General features: G+C 41.7%; 1 protein-coding gene across 2 annotated transcripts in view; it reads left to right on the top strand.

Annotated features, from left to right (window-relative positions):
• Nucleotides 1-17395, top strand: part of BRCA1 (BRCA1 DNA repair associated) — a 60469-nt gene extending 43074 nt beyond the window's left edge. Inside the window, exons 15-23 of one of the 2 annotated variants that reach the window (XM_067020706.1) lie at nt 676-983; nt 3241-3328; nt 5533-5610; nt 6100-6140; nt 8946-9029; nt 13181-13235; nt 14779-14852; nt 15236-15296; nt 16154-17395. In XM_067020706.1, the coding sequence (XP_066876807.1) occupies nt 676-983; nt 3241-3328; nt 5533-5610; nt 6100-6140; nt 8946-9029; nt 13181-13235; nt 14779-14852; nt 15236-15296; nt 16154-16278 (914 nt within the window). In that variant the 3' untranslated portion in view covers nt 16279-17395. The remainder of the gene's footprint in view (nt 1-675; nt 984-3240; nt 3329-5532; nt 5611-6099; nt 6141-8945; nt 9030-13180; nt 13236-14778; nt 14853-15235; nt 15297-16153) is intronic. The other variant, XM_067020707.1, reaches the window with a different exon arrangement.
• Nucleotides 17396-17745: the final 350 nt, after the last annotated feature.

The following is a 17745-nucleotide window of genomic DNA, read 5'->3' as shown; positions in this document are numbered from 1 at the left end:
GTTTAGATACTCTAGATAATTCATGTAAGTGGAATCATACAGTATTTGTCCTTTTGTGACTGACTTTTTTCATATAGCATACTGTCCTCAAGGTTCATCCATGTTTGTAGCTTTTTAAAAACCATTGTGTGTGTAGATAGATATAGATATATACATATCTCACATCTTCTTCATCCATTTATCCAATGATAGACATTTGGGTTGCTTCCACCTCTTGGCTGTTGTGAATAATGCTACAACAAACATGAGTGTGTGCATTTCTCCATTTTATTGTAATTAAATGTAATAGGTGAAGAGTAGTTCATTGGAATGGATGTGGCATAATTTATTTAATCTCATTGTACATTTAGTTTCTAAAACCTTACTGTTATAAACAATGTTGCAGTGAACATTCCTATGACTACACTTTTACAGACCTCTTTTATGTCCTTAGGATACATTTCTAAAACTAGAATTGTTGCCTGCAAGTATAAACACACAAGGCTGTTGCTACATAATGCCAAATTTCCTTTAGAAAAGTTAAGCTGCTTTGCACATCTACCAACAGTGTTATTAATGTACCCATTTTTCTCTTAACCTAACTTAATCTGTCTTTTTAATTCTTAGCAGAGACTAGATGTTATAATTCAAAATTCACTGTCATATAGATTACATTTCTTTCCTCATTCCTTTCAGAGGGAACCCCTTACCTAGAATCTGGAATCAGCCTCTTCTCTGATGACCCTGAGTCTGATCCCTCTGAAGACGGAGCCCCAGAGCCAGCTCATGTTTGCAGCATGCCACCCTCCGCCTCTGCACTGAAATTACCCCAATTTCAAATAGAATCTTCCAGGAGTCTGGCTGCTGCTCATACTACTAATACTGCAGGGTATAATGTGAGGGAAGAAGGTGTGAGCAGGGAGAAGCCAGAGTTTATATCTTCAACACAAAGAGGCAACAGAAGAATTTCTATGGTGGCATCAGGCTTGACCCCAAAAGAATTTGTGAGTGTATCCATATGTATTTCCCTAATGACTGAGCCTTCATTAACATACCACAATGGCTTTAAATAGGTACTAGCTGTGAATAACCTATAGGAAGAAATCTGGCAAACAAGCTCATTACTATGTAATTTAATTTCCACTACTAATTTGTGAAAACTTGTACCTAGATAAAGCTATAGCATGGATTATTTTGTATGTATTTAGTAAAGGAAATAATTATTAAATATTAGCAGAAAGGTTATGGTTTTGAGTATAATACAGAGCTTTTTAATTTTAATTTTCTATCTAAAAAAGCAAGGAGGTATAGCTCTACTCCCCAGAAGGCATCTTATCCCCACTTTTGTTCACATCTGAGTGAACTTACCAGCATGATTAACTAAATTTAAACTGGTTCCAAGTACATGGCCAGATAGTGGCATTTCTCCAGTGTTTATTTATCTTTATCCTGGCGTGTAACACTGTTATCCAATAGCTTGCCCTGTCAGTTCTACCCTACAATAACCCATCCCTGTTAGGATTTTGACATCTCCTGCTAGAAACAGGAATTGTTTTGTGCTGTGGAAAAATACCCATTAAAATATTAAGACCACTGAAACGTTGTTTCTACTTGGATTGAGCATAGATTTCAGACATCATAGGAAATTTATCTCCCCTTAATTAATCACAATTAATCATTAATTGAGTGAAGATTTCTTTAAAACCATGATACCACACCAGAGTTTCAAACAGATTCAATAGTGGATGCTATTTATTGCACACTGAGAAATGATTCAGTCATTCTTAAGTATCTTTCTTAATATATCCTTCCTGGAATAGAAACCATTTTTCATCCTAGCTTCTCTATAGGTTAGCAGCTCAGCATGACCTCTGTGACCAGATGTGTCCCACTACTAAAAGGGCAAAGTAAGCTGTATCTGCCCTAGTAGATACAATGAAAAATTCTCATCAGTAATGCCAGAATTCTCATCTCACAGCCATGTGCCCAGAACAGCTATTTGCTCTAAAAATTCATAGCTATGTCTGTTTATATTGCTCTTGATCTTTTGCCAACACATCTAAAATTCCCATTTATTCACTGAAAATTAGCATTCCTTATTCCTTTGTTTTGTGAGATCAGCTTTTCCGGAGAAGGCTAAAATGATCTAATCTTTCTTGCCATGGGCAATCCTGAACTGCAAATGAGACTCTAAGTGGCTTGGGTACATATTGTCTGTAAACAAGCAAAGAAGAAAACTTTTCAGCTCTATTCAGACTTGCCGAAGTGTGGTAAATTTATTATGAAAGCTGCTGACTGTATTACACATGATTAATTCCGAAGCCCATATTAAGATGATCTTTTCAGCAGTTGCTCTTCTAACTGAACGCTGTTTCAAGGCTGGGATTTCAGCAATTAATCAGTTCAGGATTGCTAATGATGCTGGCAAAGGGCAGTGGCAAAAGGGGGAGGATGTCATTAGCTTCTCCAGCTTGCCTTTTTCAGTGCCCTGTGGCAGTATGGAGTGAGGCAGCATGAAAGAAAGACAGCCCACCCTCCATTGCAATCTCGTGGGGCACATAAATACTGGCGTGGGTGGTGATGGCTAGAAAATGATGGCCCTTGGTAAACAAAGTAATTTACCAAGCAGTAGCTGCTGATTATGTCAAATGTGTCTATAATGGATCTGGTTAATTTCTTTTACTGCCTATTGATTTTTTATTTGGTTGATAGATAATAGCTAGAAGGCTCCGGATTTCTTTTGGGAAGAATATGAGTTCTTCCAATCCTTCTAGAACCTTAAGAGGAATTGATAGTTTTTGTACTGACCTTTAGAAGCATCTTGACTTGAACGTTTTGAAACTGTCAGCAGGTTGAATCTAGTTCTTAAGCCACATATCTCAGCATAACTTTCTGTATAGGCAAGTTACCTCTCAGCTTATAAAGTGTAGGCTGATAAATCTAAATTATAGTATAGTAGGGTGTCACCCTGCAAAGAAACTGTCTTAGGGAATCAAATGATATCTGTTATTAAAAGGAAAGTTAATATTATTTTGAATCCTTGGTTATAATTCCATGTCAGTTAGCACAGACTGTTTTAGAGTTTCTTCCTCTGATTTGTACATAATTTTTATTAAATTACTGTTTATTTTGAAACTTCATATTAGAATAAAAAGGATGTACCTTTTGTCAGAAAAATGGAGGTTCAAAGCTGGGATAACTAATACTCAAGCTGTGTTCTAGATGTAATTTATTACAATGTAATATTTGATTTGCTTTCAGGTGCTTGTGCACAAGTTTGCCAGAAAACATCACGTCACTTTAACTAATCTAATTACTGAAGAGACTACTCATGTCATTATGAAAACAGGTACACCAAGAACCTTTACAGAGTATGCTGCATCTGTTGCATAAAACTACCTGAAGAAATGGGCGTGTTTGTTAAGCATAGCATGGGTGACCGACCGTCTTCCAGTAGTCAATCAGTTATTGCTTGATGAAAGAAAAATAATAGTTTTGCTATTTCCTGACCCCCGTTTATTTTGGGTTAAGATTGGAGAGTGGTGAGCCAGAACGATGAATCACTCCTCCTAGTCCACCCTGCCTGGACTACACTGTGTGAGGGCATTCTGGGAAGGCAGAGCCCGAGTCCTGGAGGAACAAATGGGGCAAAGAGGGGAATGAGCAGAAGTGAGTCTTCACTCAAAATCTGGGTGGTTGGGAACCCTAGCTCCATGTCCTCACTCCACTCCAACTCCTAGTTTGAGTGTGGTTGAGACTTTTATAGGAAACAAGTCCAGTTATCAGCTCTGAGATAGCCTAGCATATGAAAAAGAAAAGAGTGAAGGGGAAAATTCATTTGTCCTACACCTTCCCCTTTTTAAATCTTAAGTATGACTTGTGTGATGACAAGGGAAACCTCAGAGGCTTTTAGTTGACTGTAAGCTAAATCTGAGTAAACATTTCAGGACTGCTAACAAAGCTCATTTGAAATTGGGCCTTACTGATACAAGCCTAATGTCCAGCAAGTGAGGTGACGATCCCGACACCCCACCCCACCCCCACTGGAGCGAACACCTGGAGGGTGTGTGCTCTTGTTTTGAGCAGCATGCTTTCTTTTCATGCTGGTCCCTGACAACGGGAGAGTGTTTATCCAGAGGTAGATGAAGAGAATGGGGAAAAGGAATTCAAAACAATGTCATTTGAAGGACAAATGAAGGAATGGGAAGACTTAAGGGAACAAGACAAGTGTCTTGAAAATATCTGAAGAGTTGTCTGGAGGAGGAGTTAGGTTCACTCATGGGCTCCAGAAAGCAAAGACTGTGTGCCTATGGCACACAGAAGATGCAGACTGAAGCTCAACTCTTAAAACCTTCCTAACAAAATGGACTCTATGGTCCTCTCCAGGGTGTTTCTGTTCATACAGCTGAAGGTTCTTGAGCATAGGGTCCAGACTCCTTGGCAGGGACATGCTGCCTTAGAACCTCTAAGAGCTTAGGTTTCTGCTGTGTAAAGATCATACTACAGGGTCAGAGGATAATGCTCACAGGAATCCGATGCCAAAACCAGTTACCATGAACTAAACTGTTTTAGAGATGAATGTCATTAAACTGGAATATATCTTAAGCTATGGATTTGGATCAAAGCTGCTGATAGGTGAAAAGAAAACTTTAAAATGCAAATTAAATCTAAAGTAGTTCAGTGTTTAAACTCAAAGGCAATACATTTGCTACTTTTAAGCTAAAAATGAGCTAAGATTTCTGAGTTTAAAGCATATTATTAAGTCAACCTTCACAACAGTTAAACAAAGAGCTTTAAAAATTGTGAAGAAAGAGAAAAGATTTTTTTTAATTTGTGAAGAATTCGGTTAGGGAGAATGGCTGTTGCTACTACTGGCAGATGGCCTGCTGTGTTTAGGATTTAGTTAAATACAGTTCTCCTGTTTAAAACTAAGTGTTCTTTCCTGAGTTTGCTTAGTCCTTCAAACGGGCCTTTAAAACACTAAAAAATAAGCAGAAGTGATTCTTCAGCTACTGCTTTCTGAAATACGTCGAAAGGAGAAAAACTATGAAAATACTTTGTTCTTCTGCCTTGCAGGGGAATTAAGAATTGGGGGTTAGGATTCTCCAAGTAGAAGTTCTGGGGGTGACAATTCATCACTTACATTGACATTTCAAATTTAAGATTTCAACAATACTGTTTTCTTTTCCTTTCACATATCGTCATCCAGTAAAATAGATCTTCCCGTTCCATGTGTATCAATACTACCGACATGGGTAATTCCTTGAGCACAATGACAGACATCTTTAGCTGGCCTTCGCATCTAGAAGATAGGGCAGACATTTCCTGTGGACTTAACTTCATATCAGCCTTCTCCAGACTTCCAAAGATCCACACCTGCTGGTTAGAATTAGGGGTGCTTCCAGCCTCTGAGTCTATCACCAGAGGTGTTGGAATCATCAATCCAGATTGATCTCAAGTAGCATAAGGAGCTGGGGTGCTTTAGCTTCTTATGGCAGCCCTTCCTGATTTTATTTTCAACTTCTAATCCTTTGGATGTTTTCCATTCTGCAGATGCTGAGTTTGTGTGTGAACGGACACTGAAATATTTTCTGGGAATTGCAGGAGGAAAATGGGTAGTTAGCTATTTTTGTAAGTACCATATAATTTCTCCCCTGCTCCCTTTAACACCTCAGAATTGCATTTTGACACCTAACATTTTAACACCTAAGATTTTTGCTGATGCTGAATCTGAATTACGAAAAGGTCTTTAGTGGTAACACTAAACTAGCTTTATCTTTAATGCATAGCTCTTTGTTCAGATAGCTGGTGATGTGGGGGAAAATGTATTTCTTTTTATAACTAATAGGACCTAATCTGCTCCTGGTAATGTTAACATGTGAACTAGGGATTTATTTAATTGTAGGCAGAAATCCATGTGTAGCAGGCACTTTTATAATGTTTAAATTAAGTAACCACAGTGTCTCCAAAAGGAAATCTATTAAGGAGCTGTGGCTTTATAGAGAGAGGACCTCTATTCAGTGTTATTTCTCCCACACTTTTATGTGAATCACTTTACCATCTACCCCCATGAAAGTAGGTCTTCTGCTCTTGTGTGACCTTTTTCTGTGATCTCTTTAGGGGTGACTGAGTCTATTAAAGAAAGAAAGATTCTGGATGAGGTAGGTACTCTGTTTTACAAACTAATCAGAAAGACTTGGTGCCATTGAGTCATACTAAGTCACGAAAATTTATCTGCTTCCTGCCTTGCACTACTTTCTGAAGATTTTCCTTGATGATGTGGATCATCAAGAGTTATGCGAGCAGGGACTTCCCGGGTGGTCCAGTGGTTAAGAATCCACCTTCCAGTGCAGGGGATGCAGGTTCAATCCCTGGTTGGGGAACTAAGATCCCACATGCGGCGGGGCAACTAAGCCTGTGTGCCACAACTAGTGAGCCTGAGTGCCACAACTAGAGAGAAACAGGCCCACCTAAATCTTTTTTTTTTTTTTTTTTTTTTTTTTTTTGTGGTATGCGGGCCTCACTGCTGTGGCCTCTCCCGTTGCGGAGCACAGGCTCCGGACGTGCAGGCTCAGCGGCCATGGCTCACGGGCCCAGCCGCTCCACACCATGTGGGATCTTCCCGGACCGGGGCACGAACTCGCGTCCCCTGCCTCGGCAGGCGGACTCTCAACCACTGCACCACCAGGGAAGCCCAGGCCCACCTAAATCTTACATGCATACACCTTTGTAGAAAACTCTTTCACAGTTGAAAAGAATCCTTCATATTAACATGCAAATGTATCTGTTTAGAAATCCGATTCCTTCAAAGAGATTTTACTCTTTGATACTGAGAACAGTGAGAGGTAAATAAGATAGAGCGTAGGAGGAGGAATAATTTTAGAACAGCCATCTTAGAGCTGCTGGTGACAACAGATCAGGCAAAATAAAATTAGGAAAAGCAGTTTTAAACTATTATGCACTATTCAGCATATTCATAATTAATTAATTGATGTTTCTGTTGGTTTTAGCTTTCATTCAGTGACTTATATTATTGGGAGCCTACTATGTGCTGGGCACCAGGGATACAGCAGTAAATAAGACTGATAGGTCCCTGCTGTGGTGGGATTCATGTTTTGTGGAGGGGAGATGCATAATAAATAAAGATGTGTTTAAAATACCAATAAACACTATGAAGAAATATACAGAACAACAGACTGGCGGTTGACTGGGGACACAGGTTGACTATTTAGGTAAGGAGACCCAAGAAGGCTTTCTGAAAAGCTTGAGATGAAACCTAAAAGACAAGAAAGAATTGGCCTTGAAAAATGTAGGGGGCTTCCCTGGTGGCGCAGTGATTGAGAGTCCACCTGCCATTGCAGGTGACACGGGTTCGAGCCCTGGTCTGGGAAGATCCCACATGCCATGGAGCTACTGAGTCCATGTGCCACAACTACTGAGCCCACGAACCTAGAGCCCATGCTCTGCAACAAGAGAAGCCTGCACACTGCAATGAAGAGTAGCACCTGTTCTCCACAACTAGAGAAAGCCCGCGTGCAGCAACAAAGACCTAATACAGCCAAAAATTTAAAAAATAAATAAATAAAAATAATAAATAAATTTTTTTAAAAAAGAAAACAGCAAAAAAGAAAAATGTAGGGAACAAATGTTATAGGCAGAGTAGCAGCAAGCATAAAGGTCCTAAGATGGGAATAAGCTTGGTTTATTAAAGAAAAACAGGCCAGTATAGCTCGAGAGTTGTAATTGGTGAATCATATGTAGGCAGATAGGTTAGACAAGGGGTTGGAGAAGGTCATAGACAAGGGCCAGATCAGGTAGGATTTGGTGTAAGTCGTGATAAGGAATTTGAATTTTACTCATAGAGTAATGAGACCTGGAGATGGTAAGAAGAGTTTGGTTTGAGATGTTTGGAAGATAAGACTTACTAATAGGTTAAATTGGAAGATTAGGTAAAGACAGGAATTGGGGTAACGCTTAGATTTTTGGCCTGAACAATGAAGTGGATGTTAGTGATGTTAATTAGATAAGGAAGACATGGGGGAGGAGCATCCTGGGAGGCCGGAGAGCAGGAGGCAGGAGTAGAATCAAGAGCTCTGTTTTAGGTGCATGGATTTGGGGATTTATATGAGACCTCCGGGTAGAGAGGTTAGTAGGCACAGGGGTACAATCAGGGCTATAAATTTGAGGGTCATCTTCAAATAGATGACGTGTTTATCACTAGACTCTTCTCGCTCACGTGACTAGGAAATATTAAGAGCTCTTTCACCTAATAACAACCTGTGGTTATATCCATGACTTTATTATTCTTCATAATTCTCTTGGCAACAGATGTGGTCTCCCCTGCAATCTGAGTTTTAGTAAGAATTGTTTCTAAGCATTCTTCCCCAGAATTCTCCCCAAACCTCTAACCTCCCTAATCCTATTCTTCTTTTTTTTCTTCCTATTTTTCTTTATTCCCCCAGCCTTGACCAGTCCAAATAGTGATTATGAAAAGCCTCTTACTTTCTTCAGTATTAAATGTATATTTTATTATATTGGTTTCATTAACTGTAAATCTCTCAATGGAAATCTGAGAAGCCCTTATTTCTTTAGATGGTAACACACGGTGATTTAAGAGATCAGGAATTCTCCAGTTATCTTTATAACAACACAGTATTAGCAGTTTAAATGCTAAGTGAATGTTCTGAGAGGAGATAGATGTTGCAAATTAAAATATGTTAAGTCCCAGTGAGGTGAAAAGCCAATTGTTAGTTTGTGCCCACAAAGATTTGCTTCAATGAATTGATTTCAGCAGCTGAGATGCTGGTCATTTCATGCAGTCCACCAGAAAAGATGATTTGGGGGGAGGTAGGGTTCAAAACTGCCTGGCAATATTTGATTCCTTAAATATGACATATCTCCTCCGTTTCCATTGAAGGAGGCTTCTCTTTCTCTGACCCCTGTGGTTTGGGCTTGGTTTCTTTCAGCATGATTTTGAAGTCAGAGGCGATGTTGTCAATGGAAGAAACCATCAAGGCCCAAAGCGAGCAAGAGAATCCCAGGACAGGAAGGTAAAGCCCTCCTCCCCCATGTTGGCAAAAAACCTACCCACCCCTCTGCATTCCTGCCCACTTCATGGAGATGGTCTCATTCATCTTGTAAGGGGCCTTACAAGATGGCCCCTTACACTGCTAGAATACCAAGTAGGTGCATTCATATAGGTTTTTTTAGTTCTCTCGGCCCAGCAGAGGAAATAAATACAGTCATTCCTCAGTACCCTTGGGGGATTGGTACCAGGACCCCCTGCAGATACCAAAATCCAAAGATGCTCAGGTCCCTTTTATAAAATGGTATAGCATTTGCATGTAACATCCTCCCATATACTTTAAATCAACTCTAGATTACTTCTAAGACCTAGTACAGTATAAATGCTATGTGAATAGTTGCCAAAAAGAAGATTCAAGTTTTGCTTTTGGGAACTTTCTGGAAGAAAATTTTTTATTTTTCAAATATTTTCCTTTGGCAGTTTGAATCTGTGGATGCAGAACTTGTTGGATACAGTAGGCCAGTGGGCCAACTCTATTATCCGATTTATGAATGAAGGAGCTTAGAGGTTTAGAGAAGTTATATAATTTGGGTTTCATTCTAGGGTGCAAATCTTAGCTGACAAATGGCAGAGCTGGGATTTGAGACAGATGTGAATCTAAAACCTTTGCTCTTTGTACTTCACGGTGGTGTCTTTCTCTATAGCAGTGTGGTAAGTGCTGTGAGGGGGATGTACCCAGGCTGTCTGTGGAAGCACAGAAGAGAAAGTGATTGATAATCAATAGTTGACATCTGTGTAATGTTCCCTATATCCAGGGACTGCTCCAAACACTCGACCCTATCTTAACTAATTAACAATTTTACAACAACCCTGGGAAGCGTGTACTTTAATTATGCCTATTTTATAGATGAGAAAATTAAGGCTCAAAGAGGTTGAGTAGGGCTTCTCTGGTGGCGCAGCGGTTGGGAGTCCGCCTGCCGATGCAGGGGACGCGGGTTCGTGCCCCGGTCCGGGGGGATCCCGCATGCCGCGGAGCGGCAGGGCCCGTGACCCATGCCCGCTGGGCCTGCGCGTCCGGAGCCTGTGCTCTGCAACGGGAGAGGCCGCGATGGTGAGAGGCCCGCGTGCCACAAAAAAAAAAAAAAAAAAAAAAAAAGAGGTTGAGTAAATTGCCCAAGCTCACACAGCTAGTTGTGAACCCAACTAGAACCAATCTTCCTCCAGAATCTGAGCTCTTAATGGCAATACCATAGTTTCCTGGCACATTATAGAAGTTTTCACACAGGAGAAAAATTGATTATTCTAACAACTTTACAAATGAAAGACTAGAGGCCCAGGAAGATGCAGTGACTTTCTTCCCCAGATCATACTGTAACAGATGATGTAGCCAAAATTATGTCGTTCTCTCAAGGAGAAATCCAGGCAAGATTTCACACCAGCCTGTCAGGCCTGAGCTGGCTGCTCTTGGGTCACTGGCTGAGTGCTTATGCTCCTGGTCTGCATTTCTTCCTTTTTCAAGTGTGTACCACTGGGCATGTCAGAACATCCACATACGGAGCACCTCCTGTTCCTTTATAGAACTTGAGAGAGAACCAGCAGAGGTGATTTTCTAAGGAAAACTGCTTTGGGAGATGATCACAAATCAAGCCCTGGAGCTCTGAACCCTTGGGGTCAGCCCATCCTCACCCTCTGATCCTGTCAAGTAACTTCCAGATGCCAAGAAAAGCTGCTGGCCCTGTTTCTCCTTCTGCCTGCACCTGAGGGGAGCTCTGTGTGAGCCAGTCATATGTTTTATTCCAGTGGATACAAGGCAGAATCAGCACCAGATTCTTCCCTCCTTGAAAGGAAATTCCAGCATTTGGAGTTTTGCCCTGAATTTAGGGTGGCAGTTGTGGAACGTGCCTGGTCAAAGTAGTGTCATTCTGAAGGCACCATGTGTCACTGTAGTGTTTTCTTGTGGAAGATAAATGTATTTGTAGAGGTGAAACTTCAAATTTCTAATCTCATAACTAGACATCCTCATCAGTGAGTGTCAGCCTGGATGTAAAAATTCCTAATCTTGGGCTTCCCTGGTGGCACAGTGGTTAAGAATCTACTTGCCAGTGCAGGGGACACGGGTTCGAGCCCTGGTCTGGGAAGATCCCACATGCTGTGGAGCAACTAAGCCCGTGCACCACAACTACTGAGCCTGAGCTCTAGAGCCTACAAGCCACAACTACTGAGCCCACCTGCCACAACTATGGTAGCCCGCGTGCCTAGAGCCCCTGCCCCGCAACAAGAGAAGCCACCGCAATGAGAAGCCCATGCACCACAACGAAGAGTAGCCCCCGCTCGCTGCAACCAGAGAAAAGCCTGCGCAGCAATGAAGACTCAACGCAGCCAAAAATAAATAAATTTTTTTTTAAATTCCTAATCTTTTGTACTTTTTGTGTCAACATTTGGCTCCAGCTGGCCACCTGGGGAGAACTTTTAGCATTATGAGCATCTAGATCCTGCCAACAGGTTGGAGATGCATTTTATTCATACAGATAGTGAGAATGGCACAGATGGAGGCTGTCACTTACAACAGAAACAGACTTGTCCTGCTGTCTGTCCTTGTTCCTCTGACTGAGATTGAAATGGGGTGGTGGTAGGAGGAGTGGGCATTTCCTAAAAGGCCATCATGTGTTTTTAGCTTCCTGATTTTTCTCTACCCCAGTCTCTCTTATTTAAAGGGAGGTGAGTTCTAGGCCTAGACAATTTTCATTTTAGTGGAATGGGGAGAAAGAAAGAGGGTCAAGAGAACAAAGGTTACCTAAATGGTATGTATGCAGCCAACTGACAGAAATTTCGATTTGTTCTTTGAAATGATACCCAAGTCCTTCCCTAAGAATTGGTGCCAAATCATGTGTAAGAATTTGCCTGTCCAACAGAGTAGCCACCAGCCACAAAGCTGTTTACAGTGTAATTACCTAAAATCAAATAAAATAGGAAGTTTAGTTCCTCACTCACCCTAACCACATTTCAAGTGCTCATTAGCCACATGTGACTCATGGCCACCTTCTTAAAGCAAATATAGAATATTTCCACCAAAACAGAAAGTTCTTTTGGACAGTCTGTTGAGCACTGTAAGTGGAAGAGGTACCTGCAAGGTGCAGTGTGATCTGTGTCTCCTGGAAATTAGGCAGTAAGCTCAGTGAGGAGAGGCAGAACCAGGCTTCCCTTCTAGATTAAAAATGACCTAGGTTGCTGAAGGAACAAGGGCCATTCGTAGAGCAGTGTGAAGGCAGGACAGATGTTCTGGGACCAGGAGAAAAGGAGCAGGTACACATAAACATAGACCTCTCTGCCAGTTAGGGTCAGGGTTAGTATTGATGTATATATCAAATCTGGATAAACACCTAACTTCAGCTGTTAGTTTGAATCTCTTGTCATCCAAGCCTTTTATTAAACATAAAGGAGGACCCACTTTTTTCTTCTTGTCTCTAACGAGAAGTAAAATTACCTGCAGAGGTCATCAGGGAAGAGCCTGGACCTGATTGGTGGCAAGGTGGGATGCCCAGCCCTTGAATGACAAAGAATGACTATAGAGTAGATCAAATACATACACACATGAAAAAAAGTCTAAAATCCATCAGTGTTTTGGACATTGGGCTGATTGTCTCTGGGAAGTAGCAGCAGAAATTATCAGGTGGTAAAGAAAAGAAAAGGAAAGTTCTTATGATATCGCTTATATGTAGAATCGTAAAAAAAGGGGGGGGTACAAATGAACTATTTACAAAACAGAAGTAGTCACAGATGTAGAAAACAAATATGGTTACCAGGGGATAAGTCGGGGGAAGGATAAATTGGGAAATTGAGACTGACATATACACACTATATATAAAATAGACAACTAATAAGAACCTGCTGTATAGCCCTGGGAACTCTACTCAATACTCTCTAGTGGCCTATATGGGAAAAGAATCTTTAAAAAAAGTGGATATATGTAAATGTGTAACTGTTTCGCTTTGCTGTACACCTGAAACTTAATACAACACTGTAAATCAACTATAATCCAATAAAAATTTTAAAATTGTTTTTAAAAAAGCAAAGTTCTTCATTTTTGAGAGTCTCTATATTGCTTTTTATAAAAACCCGTATCTTTTATAACTAATGTTTCTTTCTCTCCACCCCTCTGTCCCTCTCTTCTCCCAGATCTTCAAGGGCTTAGAAATCTGTTGCTATGGACCCTTTACCAATATGCCCACAGGTAAGAGACTGGGAGAACTGCTGAATCTGGCACCAGCCTTTCCCCTACGTCATCATCTTAATGGGGGTTCCCTCATGGGTGAGATATTCCAGAGGTTATTCTATTTCTCTACCACTCATCAGACAAAACTGCAGCAAAATATTAGCCCATGGCAAAAAAAACTAGCCCTGTGCCCCTTCTCAAGAGCTAGAAGGCAGTGAAGAGTTAGGATCTAGGACACAATATGTTCTGTGCTCAGTGGGGTAGAGCTGCTCCTACTGCCCTTTGCTCTAAGAAAGGGGAGAAATAATAAGTTAGGGAGAATATACCTTCTGGGTTTGTAAATGTCAAGAAAGAATTCTGCTCCTCCTAAACCATCTTCATTTGATACAGAGATGAAAGCACAACAGCTGCATAAGCCCTGTGGGCCTGGGGCCCCACATAGGCCCAGAGCAGAGGAAGACTCTTGATGAACATTTTCTAATTAAATTTGACACTGAATGTGATGTTATGTTGAGGAGTGCTGTGTGGCTCAGCTCGGAAGTTGTGAGGCACTGAGGCCCTGGGGTGTGTCTAGATTTGGTTCGTTCTTTTTCAAACCTTTGCCTCTGTACCCACTTCTGCCTCCAGGATCAGGTCCTCTTACTCCCCCGAAGTCAGCCTTGGCATCTGGTCAGGGACAGATGAGTGGCAGCAAGAGAACGTGGCAAAGTAATTTTGCTTCTGTCTTTATTGGTTATTGATTGGGTGTTCATGAAATTTCCAAGTGCCACTCAAAGCTTTCTCAGGGTTTTTGTACTTCGGTATAATGAAAACAAGGGTCTCTAGCAGCTGTCATTTTGGAGGTAAGTTAATTGACCTCGGTTCACTCAGCCAAACAGGAGCACCTCAGCAATCCTCAGAAATGGGCTGATGGTAAAGAGAACCCAGAGGTGACCAGGAGCCACCCAGTGGTCAGTTCTGCTGCTTTTCCAGGTCCAAGTGGAACATCTCTAAGATCTCTTCTGATTTTTTCAAGTGATTTGATTCCAGCTCAGCATATAGACTTTCCCCACTGATGTGCTGAGGCTCTGTCCAGGATGACTTGTATTTTTTTCTTGACTGAATGAATTATCTTCCCATCTCTTGACATTTACAGTAATTACCACCAAGTATGGTGCTGTCAGTGGCTGTGATTATCAATTACCAACACAGAATTAGGCAAGGAAGGAGGGATGGCAGGTAGGTATTTTTTCACAGTGTCTTAGACAGCAGTTTAGCAAATTAATGGAAATGAGATCTTCGATTTTTTTTTTTTCTTTCTTTCCAAGTGTTTCATTTGACTTTCAGACCTTATCTACCAAGTGGCCTTATGAGGACTGATAACCAAAATAGGTAGCATATCCGTAACAAATTGACTTAGAATTTGTAGTTTAAGCCCTTTCCGTCCCTTTGGAGCAGAGAAACAGGGACTCTCCCACTGAGAAGTCTTGCTGTAAGCCTTCATCCAGAGGAGTGTGGGGTAGAGAGCCCAGTTAAATATGTAGATTACTGTGGTGATTTCAGGTCTAAATGTCTTATTTAGATCAACTAGAGTGGATGGTGCATCTGTGTGGGGCTTCTGTGGTGAAGGAGCCCTCATCATTCACCCTCAGCCAGGTAAGTGTTTGGTGCCCTGTCGGGGGAGGACACAATATTCTGTCCTGAGATTGAGCAAAAGGCAGCACCTTTCAGTCCCTTTGAACCCCCCAGTGTAGCCTTAGAAGCCTCACTTCACCCTGACCCTTCTCTGACCACGTACCTGTGCCAGAAGACTCCATCTGTAACGGATAAGTAAAGACTTGAGAGCTACAAATATTAAACAGACCCAGGGAAGGCTCTTTCCCTCTGACCCTTCCTTTTTGACATGTGCCCTTCCCCCTCCTTTGTGTGGTTGCCCCCAGAGTAGTCTGCTTCAGCAAACTATCAAGAAATGGTGACGTGACTGTCGTACAAGTCCTGCTGTGATACACTCAATGCTGTTTTCCTTTCTGGGGGTGCAGGGCACTCAACCAGTTGTGGTCGTGCAGCCGGATGCCTGGACAGAAGGTGGTGACTTCAGTGGTGAGTCTTGCTGTAAGCCTTCATCCAGAGGAGTATGGGGTAGAGGGCCCAGGTTAAGTGTGCAGATTACTGTGGTGATTTTAGGTCTAAATGTCCTGTTCAGATCAACTGGAGTGGATGGTGCACCTGTGTGGGGTTCCGGAAGGCCATAGGCATGTACCTGCGTCATATGGGGTGGGAAGAGTTTGATTCAACACAGGTCACCCAGTGCTTGATTAACATAGTTCTCAGCACATTCTAGGTGCTCAATAAATATTTGTTGAGTGAACGAATGAATGGCTAAAATGTCCTTTTAAAACTTTTTTGTTGTTTATTTTGCATTATAAAAGTAGTGCATGAACTGTTTCCACGGTGGCGGGTGCTTAAATATGAAAATTCATCACATAAAATATAAATGAGCACAAACACAACAAAATAATCCCAGCAATCCCACCACTTGGAGATGATCACCAGAAAATTCTTCCAGGCCTGGGTGTGTATGTATGTACACACATGTATTTTATACAAATGTGATCATGCTCATCATACTGCTTTGCTTTTTCACGTAAGACATGGCAAACATGTTTCCCCGTCATTAAATTGCAATGCTATGTTGCTCTCTCTGGTGACTTTTCCTTTAAGAGATTGGAGCTCCTGTTAATAAAGTTGCCAGAGGCTTTAGGCTTCCACCAGCAGTCAGTCCTCAGGCTTTTGAGTAAGGTTCTATGTCCTGAAGCACTGCTGAAGATCAGTGACATTGCTCCTGCCTAAGTCACTCTAAGAACTCATCCAACCAGTTGCCCCGAGTAGATTGACTAGAGTCTGGTGTGGGGAAATGTGAATTGACACTAATCTCTGCTTGTGTTCTCTGTCCCCAGTCACCGGGCAGATGTGTGAAGCACCTGTGGTGACCCGAGAGTGGGTATTGGACAGCGTAGCCCTCTACCAGTGTCAGGAGCTGGACACCTACCTGATATCCCAGGTCTCCCAGAGCTGCTATTGATTCCAGCCAGCCATGTGTACAGGGGATAGGGCCCATCTCTGCAGGACCTCAAGAATGAGCTTAAGAAATGACCTTTTTCCAGGCCCAGGGAAAGCCCTCTTCAGTCCTTCCACAGCCCTGATTCCTAAATATTTTATGTACATCAGCCTGAAAAGAACTTCTGGCTCTGCAAGTGTCCCTTAAAGATTTTCTGCTTCAAGTCTCCCTTTGAAATCTGCCATGAGCACAAAATTGTGGTAATTTTTCACCTGAAAAGAATTTAAAACCATTTAAACCCCACCAATTGAGCAGTATGCTGATTCATTATTTATCAGCCTTATTCCTCGTCCTGGGACTGTCGGCTTTGAGCTGGAGGCACAGAGTGGTTGGTCTCAGGAGAATAGCTGCTTTCCCTAAATTTGTTTCTCAAAACCCTTGTGTTCTTAAAGTCCAGGAGTCAGATTCTTCAATGGAAGGTGAGTACATGGGGATCTGTGCCATGACTTAAAATCAGAACAGTCCTTGGACAGCTCTCAAGTGTTGGAGTGGAGCATCGGGGAGGAAATCCAGAGGCGGTAATGGGTATAATATGAAATTTGAGGGTTAATTAGAGGAGAGGGGAGTCTTGCTGACCCTGATCTCCAAAAGTCTGGGCTATAGTTGCTGGACTTCTAAAGAATTTCTTAGCGCTGATGTGCTCTGAAACAGCAGAATCTTTTCAAGAATTCTGGTGTCCAAAGAGGATCTTCTGATTCCCCATTAGTGACAAATAAAATGTTTATTGTTGTAGCTCTGATATGTAACCCATTCCTCTTGAAATATAAGATCTCTGATATGCATATTTCATGTCTGTAAGATGATGGATCCCACCAGGAAAGGAGCTGTTTGCTTTCCTTGAGGTAATTTTTTTTCCCCTTTGCTCCCTATTGCTGAACTGTACAGATTCATAAATAATTTTATTTGCTGAAGGAAGAGAAAGTGTTTTTCATAAACTCATTATCTAGGACTGTTTATAGCTGTTGGAAGGACTAGGTCTTCCTTAGCCCCCCAGTGTGTGCGGGCAGTAAAGACTTGATTGTACAAAATATGTTTTGTAAATGTGCTTTTCACCTGGAAATAAACTTGGTAGCAAACACGTCCACCAAGTATGACTGTTCTGAAGGGCCACACCTGCAGACTTTCTCAGAGCCTTTTCTCACTGTACTTTCATCTCCTCATCTGTAAAACTGGGATAATAATAGTACCTACCTCCTGGGGTTATCAAGGGGACTTCAAAACCTTATTCTATTTGTTTTCTATTGCTGCCATAACAAATTGTCACAAATCTAGTGGCTTAAAACTACACCCATTTATTATCTCACAGTTCTGTAGGTCAGAAGTCCAAGTTGACTCAACTGGTTTCTTTTTTCGGGTCTCATAAGACCAAAATCAAGGTGCCAGCAGGGCAGGGCTGTGTTCCTTCTTGGAGGCTCTGGGGATGAATCTGTT

Source organism: Kogia breviceps, chromosome 19 (genome assembly GCF_026419965.1).
Source record: "Kogia breviceps isolate mKogBre1 chromosome 19, mKogBre1 haplotype 1, whole genome shotgun sequence".
NCBI lineage: Eukaryota > Metazoa > Chordata > Mammalia > Artiodactyla > Physeteridae > Kogia > Kogia breviceps.
This window is presented reverse-complemented; position numbering and strand designations above follow the sequence as displayed.